The sequence below is a fragment of the Corythoichthys intestinalis genome, chromosome 8 (genome assembly GCF_030265065.1).
Source record: "Corythoichthys intestinalis isolate RoL2023-P3 chromosome 8, ASM3026506v1, whole genome shotgun sequence".
In the NCBI taxonomy this organism is placed as follows: domain Eukaryota; kingdom Metazoa; phylum Chordata; class Actinopteri; order Syngnathiformes; family Syngnathidae; genus Corythoichthys; species Corythoichthys intestinalis.
In genome coordinates, this window is record NC_080402.1 from 37,126,729 (window position 1) to 37,139,971 (window position 13,243).

Sequence of the window (13,243 nt, forward strand, 5' to 3'; positions counted from 1 at the left end):
GACACAAAATCAAGCTCCTCCCATGGCCATCTCAGTCCCCAGACCTTGTTTTGTTGGCAAAAGGGGGTTGTACAAAGTATTAACACCAGAAGTGCTAATTGTGAAACACATTATTTGATGTCAAATGATTTTTTCTTTATGTGGGATTTTTTCCCCACTGAATGAATGCACTTGTATTGAAGGTTGGATTTTTCTCTTTTGTTCCATTAAGGTCCCATATTATTTGAATTTTTAAAAAATGATTAGAAGCTAAAAAACACATCTTTTTCAGGGGTGCCAATAATTATGGAGGGCACTGTATATTACATTTTTTAAAATCATAAAGGAAGGAAAGGAAAAAACACATATATATATATATATATATTTTTTTTTTTATTTTTTATTTTTTATTTTTAATTGCAATATAATATCACAATATATCGCACCCCCCAAAAAATGGCAGCAATAGTTTTTTCCAATATCGTTCAGGCCTAGTATATTCATTGAAAATAATGTATTGTTTTCCTGCTGCGTGTGTATTATCATCAAGTTGGCGTTGTTCTTGTAGATGGACGCTACAATATGTGCTCGTCTGACAACGTTCATTCAAAATAGTTGGAGACCTTTATTTATTTTTGGAATTTAATTCTACAGTCTAAAACATTTTTAGTAACTGTCGACTAAAACTAGACGAAATTAGTCGAGTTTTCATTAACGAAAACTAGCACAAGACAAACACATTTTGAGATGAATAAAATATAACTAAGACTAATAAGTATTATCGTCCAAAAGACGAAGACTAAGACAAAATTTAAAAAGGCTGCCAAAACCAACACTGGTCAGCCTTGACCATTCCAAAAATGAAGGTGCTCGAAACTAATCCCTGATGAAGTCCCACCTCAATTTTAAACTTCTCCGTCACAACTGCAGCACAACCTGTATTAATGTCATATGATAGGAATTTCTTGTCATTTGAGACTTCAACAGGCCAGTACCGAAGTTCCTTTCTTGGTACTCTTGACATAAGCAGTTCCTTCTCATCTCGCTGTACTTCTCCAGCAACATTCAATTTTTATATCACAATTTGTATAGTGTCCCAACTTTTTGAGAATTCAGTTTGTGTTCGGCTTTATATCAGTATTTTTCAACTTGGGATGTGCTCCACTTAGGGGTCTATGAGTTGTTTCTTGTATGAAATTACATTCTCAAACACACATCAAAGTTTGTGGGGATTAGCTGTAGGTCAAATCCTCATAGGCTAGCCTATAATAGAGTAGTTTATGCATTATCATGGAGGTACTAAAACCTAACCTGAATTTGAGAAACTGTTGTCATTTTAGGAATTGGCGTTCTACTAAACTAAATCTTCTATTAAATCTATTATCCTACCACCTTTTTAGATGCTTCCATACCTGGACAGGTATGTCACATGGAACACCCGCCTATCCATTTTTTCATCCTATTTAGTGACTTTCTAACTTCTTAACAGAACACGACTGCTTCCTGGTCCACCACAAATGCATCGGCATCTCTTCCCTCTCATTTTCCCTATTTAAATCCTCCAAGTAATCTTTCCATCCATCTAGCAAACTATAAAAGGAAGGAAGCACATTTGAGAGTTCTTATTGTACTAGTATGTGTGCAAATATTTTGCCACCTGTAAAAGACGCTTCATTGTTCTGCGACATATTTTCATGACAACTGAATAATTCTTATGGGAACACCAAGGGCACTAACGATATATAAAAGACTCAATGCCCCGCAATAACAATATGTTCGACATTTAACTACTGCATCTCATGAGCTTCATTTTAGCTGGTTGAAGCCACTTGACGGATTGATACCACTCTTTCTAGTCTTTCAAATTTGCATAAACACAAGTTCCGACCAAGGGATAGACATTCCTATAACTGGGTCAGTCTAGAATTGGAGGACATTTTGCCTTGGAAAGTAAGCCTTCACTTATTTGGTTTTCTGCTTCGTATTTATCAATAATAAGTGATAAGCTATTGAAGGCTTGATTAGAGCTTACAGATCTAAAGTAACATTTCATGATTTTGAAATTCAATATACCATATTTGGCATGCAGTAATCACAGTAACGGCTGCTAATCCATACCAATGTTCGCTTTTTCTCAAGAGTAGAAGATAGACTAGATCAACGGCGTAGGTTTGGTCTCAACATTTGTAGGGACGATATGACAGCATTTACACTTTCTGCTGGTGACGGGACATTAATAAGATCAAACATTGGGTGAACAGGGGTCAGGGCTACATTTCTCCCGAATATGAACCTAATTAATTGATAGGCTAAATCAACACAAAATAAATCTGTAGTGACTCATACTAACGTTCATATGTATTGGTTCAGGTGATACACCATTCGATTCAAACCTTTTTTTTTTTTTTTTAATAAAAGATTTTTGGAAACTTCTAGAATAAATGTCTGGATTCTATTAGAAAATTTAAATTGCAATATTTGAACATAAATTATATTAACACACACTAAATACAAACTTCTTAATAATCTTTTAACCATCCAGGATTGGAAAAAAAATTGTCCGTCGAAATACATAAATATAACTGACAAAACCATTTAGTCAGGGAACAACATAAATAAATAAAAATGGAACCTTCTTTCAAGTAAAACACTACTGCTTTTGTCCACAAACACAGCCAAACTCAACAAAAATTGAAAGCTCCATTTGGCTGCTGTAAGAACACATGAACAAAATAAAAACTGGGGAGAATGGGTAAACCTCGGTTCGCTACATTTCTTTCACTTCAGTTAACGTTAACAGTAGAAAACACATACACGAATACACTTCTCTCTAAGCAGCTTCATGCTCAAGTTTTGCAGGTAAGAAAGTTCACACAGTTTAATGTTATGCTAACTCTGATGCAGGTCGGACTTTAGGTAGCAAAATTAGTGGTGTGTTCCCCACCTCCACAACAATACTCTTTTTACATTATTTACAGTGGCTGCTGCTGGCCGGAAAGACAATCTAATATCTCTCCTCTTCGAAGGGGACGAAAGAGGCGGTATGTTGTCGATGACATGTTGTGCGTGTCAGGGCTGTGTGCGTGTGTTTGGGTCAAGTCATCAGTCAATCAAAGTATCAAACGTGCGTTTAAGGGGTGGAAAGCGGACCAGCTCATTCAACACGTAAAAAGGGGTGAAAGCATGTCTGAACACAATGAAAAAAAATCACTTATTAATGGTAGGGTCAATTCTATTCCTACAACATATGGGAAGACAATGTAAATGACCTATATAACTGAAGTCATCATATTATAATGCAAATAAGGTTGCTTAAAAGTTGTTGGGGACAATTTGAGCATCCTGAAAAGTTGGTAGTGTTATTTCCCTAACATCCCTATGCAAACCTATGCCCTTGGACTAGATATAGATAGAACAATAGACAGTTAACATATATGAGTTTCTTGTACTAATCATAGGCATAACGGGGTTGCATAATGTAGCGTGAGACATGTTTTAGGATAGAATGTGAAAAAAAAAACCAGAAAATCACAGTTTGATTTTTAAATAATTTATTTCCAAATTAGAGTGGAAAATAAGTATTTGGTCACCTACAAACAAGATTTCTGGCTGTCGAAGAAGTCTTCTTCTAACAAGGCTCAACTCGTTACCTGTATTAATGGCACCTGTTTTTTAAACCATTATCGGTGTAAAAGACACCTGTCCACAAACTCAGTCAGTCACACTCCAGATTCCACTATGGCCAAGACCAAAGAGCTGTCAAAGGACACCAGAGACAAAATTGTAGACCTGAACCAGGCTGGGAAGACTGAATCTGCAAAAGGTAAAACGCTTGGTGTAAAGAAATCAACTGTGGGAGCAATTATTAGAAAATGGAAGACATACAAGACCACTGATAATCTCCCTCGAGATAATCTCACCATGCAAGATCTCACTCCGTGGCGTCAAAATGATAACAAGAACGGTGAGCTAAAATCCCAGAACCACACAGGGGGACCTAGTGAATGACCGACAGAGAGCTGGGACCACAGTAACAAAGGCTACTATCAGTCACACAATGCGCCGCCAGGGACTCAAATCCTGCACTGCCAGACGTGTCCCCCTGCTGAAGCCAGTACATGTCCAGGCCCATCTGCGGTTTGCTAGAGAGCATTTGGATGATCCAGAAGAGGACTGGGAGAATGTGTTATGGTCAGACAAAACCAAAATATAACTTTTTGGTAGAAACACAGGTTCTCGTGTTTGGAGGAGAAAGAATACTGAATTGCATCCGAAGAACACCATACCCACTGTGAAGCATGGGGGTGGAAACATCATGCTTCGGGGCTGTTTTTCTGCAAAGGGACCAGGACGACTGATATGTTTAAAGGAAAGAATGAATGGGGCCATGTATTGAGAGATTATGAGTGAAAATCTCCTTCCATCAGCAAGGGCATTGAAGATGAGACATGGCTGGGTCTTTCAGCATGACAATGATCCCAAACACACAGCCAGGGCAACAAAGGAGTGGTTCCGTAAGAAGCATTTCAAGGTTCTAGAGTTCGTCTAGCCAACAAAGGGTACATAACAAAGTATTGAGATGGAACTTTTGGTATTGACCAAATACTTATTTTCCACCTTGATTTGCAAATAAATTATTTTAAAATCAAACAATATGATTTTCGGGGGGGGGCGGGGGGGGGGGGGGGGGTTCCCACATCTGTCTCTCATGGTTAAGGTTTACCCATGTTGACAATTACAGGCCTCTCTAATATTTTCAAGTGGGAGAACTTGCACAATTAGTGGTTGAATAAATACTTATTTGCCCCACTGTATGTATGTAATAATTTCAACAATTTAAACAAGTTTGTGAAAAAGGTTTTTAACAATTAATTGGTTATCAAATAGTTGTAACTTAATTTGCTAAGCGATTAGTTGTCGATTAATCGATTAATTGTTGCACCTCTAATGTGTATAATATAAATTTTGAATGTAAAATGTCTTCCAATTCTGAAATGACCCTACTACATAACAGTACAATAGCCCTTTTAAAAACAGGGTTAAACTAAGATTTTTGCAGGAAAGGCCGGAAAAAATGAGATATTTTACTGGATTCTTTGTCTCAACCACTTGTGTCTCTGATTTACACCAGCTAGAATGTTCGCCAGCTTACAAATTTGACTTCAGGAAGCGCTAGAAAGAATGTCGGCATGTGGGCCTTCTGTTGTTCGTTTCACCAGCTCTCTCGCAACAAATCAAAGAGGTCAAAGGTCGGACTACTGCACTTAAAATGGCCAAACATTATTATGACTGTCATTCTTACAAACACACTCATATACGAACAAATGGAGAGAACATTCCACAGCAGCACAGAGCGAGCTGGCGTGGACATCCTGAGGAAACAACACTGACTTCCTGTCAAATTAAGCCAAGCCGCTGGCTGCTTGGGATGATAAACGCAGTTGGCTGCCCACTGAGGGACACCTTAGTGCCACCCCGCCCACCAAACAGATCCCACCGACACCCATCCAGGCCATTTGGATCTAGGACCGCTGGCCGCAACGGGACCAGCGTAAAGTTACTCCTACACAATGGACCGCTTTCTGCTTCTGTTGACCTGCACGCTCGTATTTAACTGTAAGCTTCCGTTATCCTCAGGAATTCTTTCTGGAGGAACAAGTTCATTGATTGATTTCTAATCAGGTGCTTTTTATTCTTGTTTGTTCCAAGACATACATCCACAGAGAGGGGCTGATGCACAGTCGAGTAAGTACATTACACTGGCGAATGCATGCAATTATTTAGGAAGAAGACGCAAATTATCTTTATTTAGTTTTGGGCCCTTTTTTTTTTGTTTTTTGTGGCTTTTTATGGTGTTTGGCATAGTTATTCAAAGTATTGTCATAGGTATTCAAATGCACAATGGAGAGTCGATGATTCAAAGTTGTAAAGTATTTCAATTTGGGATTTAAAATTATTTAATGTAGCAACAAATTACTGGCATCAAATTGAACGCAAGCATAAACAAATTACAAAGTTTAGCTTTTAATTTAATTATTTGTATTTATTTTTTATTTTTTTTTTATTTTTATTTTTTACATAAACTGTACAATTCAATAAAGCGTAATGTGAGTTAGTGGAAAATCTTGTTATCGAAGGGGCTAGTGTGTGTCCTGGTGGAAAAGTTGACCATCAAAACGCTCTGGGAACTGCCAGCCAGCATTGTCACACGCTTTGGTCACTCGATGGAACGTTTGACTCAGTCCTCTTTTCGTGATTGGCGCTCAGTTAATGTAACAGATAGTGTCCATCTGGTCTGTTTGACAGTTTATACGGTGACATGTTTGTGGCATCAAGGGTTTTTATCCTGCTGTTTTTGGTCAAACACGGTCAGGGGAGGGATTGGAAGATGTTAAATGCTGCTGATTGTGGTACTCGTAAGTGGTTTTGATGACCAAAAAAAGAATGGAAAACCATAGCAAATGTTCAGGTGTGGCTTAGGTGTCTGTATGCTGTATGTCCAGCTGCAGTCAGAAAAAGGCAATACATATATGGGCTATCAATTTCATTTTGGACCTTGAATAATTGAATATTTCTCTGCATATTAGGTCAAAATTACACAAAAAAACTGAATTGCACAGGTGCATCTTGGGTTATTTCCATTCATTTCTATTGTTTTTTTTAATTGTTTTTCAATGTTTCTTAGAACAATTTTCCAAATTTCTGAAAATGATTAATAATGTTTTCATTATCTGTAAAGTATAGGACTGTATTAATGAACCTTTTTAATTCAACTACCGAGTTGAGTTTGCTCCAATAATTAAATTATTATTATTATTATTATTGTGATATAAAAATACATGGGGTTAACCATGTCGAGTTAGCAGTTCATTCTTGAACTAGCTGCACCACTTGTGTACTGTACTGTATACTGCACACATTTTTCCATTTGCGTATACACTTGCAGTGTCTTCCATATAGTATTGTTATAAAAATATAATACATTCTCTGTTGAACTGTATTTGTTGAACTAGCACATGAGAGTCGCAGAAGGCTTTAAGACTTGTTTGAAAACCATCCATAACCTTTCTCAATAGCGTTACATGTTCAAATGTGATTTGTTCTAAATAATGCTGGATCTCTAACTGTTATTTCCAGCCAGAGAGAGCAAATACAAATTCACTTCAAACTCAAAATCATGTTAATAAACTGAAATTAATTCTAGTCTAACATGTTTTTAAATCCCACTTTGCAGTGTTCACCATCAGAAATATCAGTATATCCCTCGAACCCGAATCCAATGTGATGCGGGGCACCAACGTGACTGTGCGCTGTCAGGCATTGGTCAGCATTTCAGGCACAGGGCCACTGAGTCGAGAGTACACAATCTACAAGGACAGTGTCATAGTGTACACAAAGACCACCAGCAGCTCAGACGACCTCCTGTACCGCCTCCCTGACGCCAGGGTCTTCAACACGGGCAAATACAAGTGTAAGATCAACATTGAAGGCAGGAAGCTGACCAGCGAGGCCAAGAAACTCTCAGTTACAGGTGAGTTTGTCAAGGCACTCACAGCAGTGAATTCTACGAAAAAAAAAAAAAAAATCCAAAGGGAATATCTGTTAAATAATTGTCATTAATGAGCTCTGGTTCTATCATGTTGCTGCAGTTCCTATTTTTTGTTGTCGTCACTACACATTGTCATTACTATTATTGATGTTACGGTTGTTTGTTATCAATGTTGTTATCACTATTATTATTATGATCAATCAAAAGAAACACGAGTTCTTTCATTTGATTAAAAAGGAACTACTTTCTCTTGGGTTATTTTGACCCAAGTACTGTAATTGAATATGTTTTTAAGGGTCAAAATAACCCAAAAGTTTTTGGTCCCTTTTTGACTCCTAAATTAAGTTCAAGGGAATCCAACCAAAATTGTTTACAACCAGTGGCAGATGCTGGGGTAGCTGAAAGTATTTCTGCCTGTGAGTGCTTTGTGACGTTGGAGGGTTTTAGCGGCACCCGCTGCTCAGTAGGAAAAGAAACTAGAGTGCCAGAAGTCAAGTCTCCAAACAGACGCAGCTACAATAGAAAAAAACACCAGAAAAATGCTTGATTTTTCACTGGTTGTTTTTAACAAAACCAGTGTTCGTTAGGATCTATCAATCCATCCATTTTCTCCCGCTTATCCGAGGTTGGGTCACGGGGGCAGTAGTTCAGAAGGGAAGCCCACTTTCCTCTCCCCAGCCACTTCAGCCAGCTTTTCTTGAGGGATCCCAAGGCGTTCCCAGGCCAGCCAGGAGGCTTAGCCCAGAACACCACCAGGGAGTTGCCCAGGAGGCATCCTAATAAGATGCCTGAGCCACCTCATCTGGCTTCTGTCAATGCGGAAGAGCAGTGGCTTTACTCCGAGCCCCTCCCAGATGACCAAGCTTCTCACCTTATCTCTAAGGGAGAGCCGGACACCCTACGTAGGAAACTCATTTTGGCCGCTTGTATCCAGGATCTTGTTCTTTTGGCCATGGCCCAAAGCTCGTGACCATAGGTGAGGGGAGGAACATAGATCGACAGGTAAATAGAGAGCTTTGCCTTTCGCCTCAGCTCCTTCTTCACCACGAGTGACCGATGCAGAGTCCGCATTAATGATCCATCTGTGTGTCTCCAGTTCCATTTGTGTCGTTAGGATGATCATGAAAGTCTCCCCTTCAAGTGTCCCGTGAAATTTTTTTAAAATCCTCCTGTGGATGTTAATACGACAAGATCGCCCATTCGCTCATTTTGCTGTGGATCAAAAAGGGATTCCGCCTCAGACAAATCATCCAATCATCATTCAGAGAACCAGCGCGTCTGGGTCAGCCGAGCCCAGCCCACTGCCCATAAACCCCAGAGACACAGTGCTAAGAAGAGCTAAGAAGCTAATTCTGAACAAAAGTTGAGCGTGTTGTTGCGTGTTTTTAAACACTACACATTTCATCACGTATTTTTTTCACATTTTGGTGGAAGCTGAGCTTTCTTTGCAGTCTTAGGGCAATTGCCTTTGTTTTCATCCTTTCTGCTTTGGGAGTAAATTATTTCATCATCCTCTGAAGGAGCAAGCCTATTTTGATCCCTCCTCAGAAAATGAAATCGAAAGTTTAGTTTTCAAATCAAGGTATTCATATTCAAATTCAAATCTACTTATGTAGCCCTTTTCCAAAACCGGAGAGGTCCTCAAAGGGCTTTTCAACAAAGCAAAATACAGTATCGTACATAATAAGCAGGTAGGTATCCTTAATATTGAAATACAGTACAGAAATCCTAAAGCTAATTAACTCAACCCTTTATAGAGCAAGTGATTATTTTTGTTAATTGAAAAAAAAAAAATACCCGAAATAACACAACAAGAACTTAACCCCATAAAGACCTGCCGTCCATATATGTCCACACTTGTATACCATATGTTAATATTGTGGCCTACATATTATTGTAATTGCATATTATTTTTATATGTTTAATAAATAAGTATAATTGCAAATAATAAATTGTTAATAAAAAGCTAATTCATTAAAATGAATAAAAACCTAACACTATTAATAGTAACACAATCCTAATAGTACAGTACAGTACAGTACAGTACAGTACAGTATAGTCAGTGCTTAATTTGTAAATCATAAGGTGCCGGAACGCAAGTATATATAACAGCGCAGGGATGACGAGACGGGCACAGGTCCCGAAACATACGCAGAAAATGGTGCTGTGAATAACATGCAAATGCCCACTTTTCATGCTGTGGGACTTACAAGCCTCATTTTCAGATAATATCCATGGAATACAAGCGGTAAGGAATACCAGCGGTAAGGGATGCCGTCAAGCTGAAGAAGGGGCCCTATCCGGCCTTTTTGGCCTGTGGGACTCCGGAGGCTGCTGACAGGTACCGGCTGGCCAAGCGGACTGCGGCTTCGGCGGTCGCCGAGGCAAAAACTCGGACATGGGAGGAGTTTGGCGAGGCCATGGAAAACGACTTCCGGACGGCTTTGAGGAAATTCTGGTCCACCATCCGCCGCCTGAGGAGAGGAAAGCAGTGCACCATTAACACTGTGTATAGTGAAGATGGTGTACTGCTGATCTCGACTCGAGACGTCGTGAGCCCTCCTCAATTCCACCGACACGCCTTCCTTTGAGGAAGCAGAGTCTGGGGACTCCGAGGTGGGCCGTTCGATCTCTGGGGTTGAAGCCACTGAGGTGGTTGGAAAGCTCTTCGTTGGCAAGGCCCCGGAGGTAGATGAGATCCGCCCGGAGTTCCTAAAGGCTCTGGATGTTGTAGGGGTGTCGTGGCTGACACGTCTCTACAACATCGCGTGGACATCGGGGACAGTACCTCTGGATTGGCAGACCGGGGTGGTGGTCCCCCTTTTTAAGAAGTCGAACCGGAGGGTGTATTCCAATTATAGAGGGATCACACTCCTCAGCCTCCCTGGTAAAGTCTATTCAGGGGTGCTGGAGTAGAGAGTCCGCCGAGAAGTCAAATCTCAGATTCAGGAGGAGGAGTGTGGTTTTCGTCCTGGCCGTGGAACAGTGGACCAGTTCTACACCCTCGGCAGGGTCCTCGAGGGTGCATGGGAGTTCGCCCAATCAGTCCACATGTGTTTTGTGGATCTGGAGAAGGCGTTCGACCGTGTGCCTCGGGGAGTCCTGTGGGGGGTGCTTCGGGAGTACGGGGTACTGAGCCCCTTGGTAAGGGCTGTTAGGTCCCTGTACGACCGGTGTCAGAGTTTGGTCCACATTGCCGGCAGTAAGTTGAATTCATTCCCAGTGAGGGTTGGACTCCGCCAAGGCTGCCCTTTGTCACCGATTTTGTTCATAATTTTTATGGACAGAATTTCTAGGCGCAGCCGAAGCGTTGAGGGGGTCCGGTTTGGTGACCTCAGCATTAAATCTCTGCTTTTTGCAGATGATGTAGTGCTGTTGGCTTCATCAAGCCGTGACCTCCAACTCTCACTGGAGCGGTTCGCAGCTGAGTGTGAAGCGGTTGGGATGAGGATCAGCACCTCCAAATCCGAGACCATAGTCCTCAGTCGGAAAAGGGTGGAGTGCCCTCTCCGGGTCGGGGATGAGATCCTGCCCCAAGTGGAGGAGTTCAAGTATCTTGGGATCTTGTTCACGAGTGACGGTAGGAGGGAGCGGGAGATCGACAGGCGAATCAGTGCAGCGTCTGCAGCAATGCGGACTCTGCACCGGTCCGTAGTGGTGAAGAAGGAGCTGAGCCGAAAGGCAAAGCTCTCAATTTATCAGTCGACCTACGTTCCTACCCTCACCTATTGTCACGAGCTTTGGGTCGTGAACGAAAGAACAAGATCCCGGATACAAGCGGCCGAAATGAGTTTCCTCCGCAGGGTGTCCGGGCTCTCCCTTAGAGATAGGGTGAGAAGCTCGGTCATCCGGGAGGGACTCCGCGTCAAGCCGCTACTCCTCCGCGTAGAGAGGAGCCAGCTGAGGTGGCTCGGGCATCTGGTTCGGATGCCTCCTGGACGCCTCCCTGGAGAGGTGTTCCGGGCATGTCCAACTGGCGGGAGGCTCCGGGGACGACCCAGGACACACTGGAGAGACTATGTCTCTCGGCTGGCCTGGGAACGCCTTGGGATCCCGCCGGAGGAGCTGGTTGAAGTGGCTGGGGAGAGGAAAGTCTGGGCTTCCCTGTTAAAGCTGCTGCCCCCGCGACCCGGCCCCGGAACAAGCGGAAGATAATGGATGGATGGATGGATGTATCTATGGAATACATGTTATGATAACAATTTACAATAATTTAGGCTATACTCTGCACAGCACGGGCAATTGCCAACATAACCACAGGTGGGGCTTACAGTACACAGTCAGCAATTAGCTTCTCAACAGGTCTAATTTGTAAGCCTCCTGCCCCGGCTTGGCTGGCTGTCCGTGAACCTGGCTAGCTGCTGCGGCGCTAGCTTCCTGCTTCACCCGGTGTTCTGCCAAAATGTGCTACTTCGGCGAAATGTCTACATGAGGCGAATTTGACACCAAAAGTACTACCGTGCGCTCTCAACTTGTTTTGTTTAGATGCATACAGGCAGAACGTACAAAAAACTGCCTTAAGAAAATATTAAATGAAGTTACATCAAATAAGGAAGGTTTAAATACGCTACCTGACTAATGTGGCCAACTGCTTTAAAGCTGCCACCAAAAAGCACAATCGTTGAACGTATTAGAGGGAAATACGTGCAAAAAGTATTTTTGAGGCAATGAAAAAGGAATCAAAATCAATAAAAATAAAAATATTGAATTCTCGGCACTTTTAATTATGTGTGCGGATGCTTGCGCAAGCGCAACTGAGCATTGTGTGGCACGTTTCGCCGCGTAGGAAGGAATTGCCGAACACCGGTCCTGCCCGTTAGCATGATCGTTGCAGCTGCCTTCAAAGCCGGTTGTCCCTTTTCTGACTCATTTTGAACCAACTACCTCCTCTCTGAAAAAAGACAGTAAATGCAACTGTCTTTTTGGCATGTTGAAATACCGTTTGATCCTGGGTGCTTGCTCCCCAGATGCCGCAAATTTCCAAGTTTTTTTTTTTTTTTTTTCAATGTCACACGAGAGGTGCTGGATCTGCCCAAATAAGTCCCGGAACACAGGGAGGCGAAAATCAAAATTACCCCCAGAGTAGAGTAGAGTAGAGTAGAGTAGAGTAGAGTAGAGTAGAGTAGAGTAGAGTAGAGTAGAGTAGAGTAGAGTAGAGTAGAGAAGTATTTAAGTCATTGCCTGCCATTGACAATCAGTTTGATTAAACAGGAGAAATGGCTGTGAATACTCATCTTTTCATTCCATTGATGATACTAGACGTCCAATCCATTTCGACTGGGAGGTCTGGCAGCGATCATTCGCAGCCAAACCTCCCAGTCAAAATAGATTAGACATCTAGCAATCTCAATGTGAGGTGACGGGTTAAATGAGCGCCCCATACGGTTTAAACCACCACTGATTAAGATTGAAAACAACCTACAGGTCTTTCTGCACCACTGCTTCATTTGAACAACGCGGTCATCAGTGAGGGGGAGGAGCTAACAGCCAGGTGTACAGCGCCCGGAGAGACGGGCGCCATCATTTTCTACTTCTACGATGACACCAAAGAAATCCTGGAGGACCGTGTGAACTCCAACCAATCAGAAGTCAAACTTCGCTTCAACCGTGTCGGCATCCACAAAATGTACTGTTCCTACACCGTCTTTGTGACGCCGCAGCCCTTCCTGTCCAGCAAGAGCAACACTGTAACCATCTCAGTCAAAGGTACCTGGA

General features: G+C 41.9%; 1 protein-coding gene across 8 annotated transcripts in view; it reads left to right on the forward strand.

The window, feature by feature from the left end:
• Window positions 1–5,409: 5,409 nt before the first annotated feature.
• Window positions 5,410–13,243, forward strand: part of pecam1b (platelet and endothelial cell adhesion molecule 1b) — a 36,244-nt gene continuing 28,410 nt past the window's right edge. For 5 of the 8 annotated variants that reach the window (XM_057844752.1, XM_057844753.1, XM_057844754.1 and 2 more), the window contains exons 1-4: window positions 5,410–5,595; window positions 5,689–5,724; window positions 7,214–7,510; window positions 12,953–13,234. In XM_057844752.1, the coding sequence (XP_057700735.1) occupies window positions 5,550–5,595; window positions 5,689–5,724; window positions 7,214–7,510; window positions 12,953–13,234 (661 nt within the window). In that variant the 5' untranslated portion in view covers window positions 5,410–5,549. The remainder of the gene's footprint in view (window positions 5,596–5,688; window positions 5,725–7,213; window positions 7,511–12,952; window positions 13,235–13,243) is intronic. The other 3 variants (XR_009064283.1, XM_057844758.1, XM_057844757.1) reach the window with 1 other exon arrangement.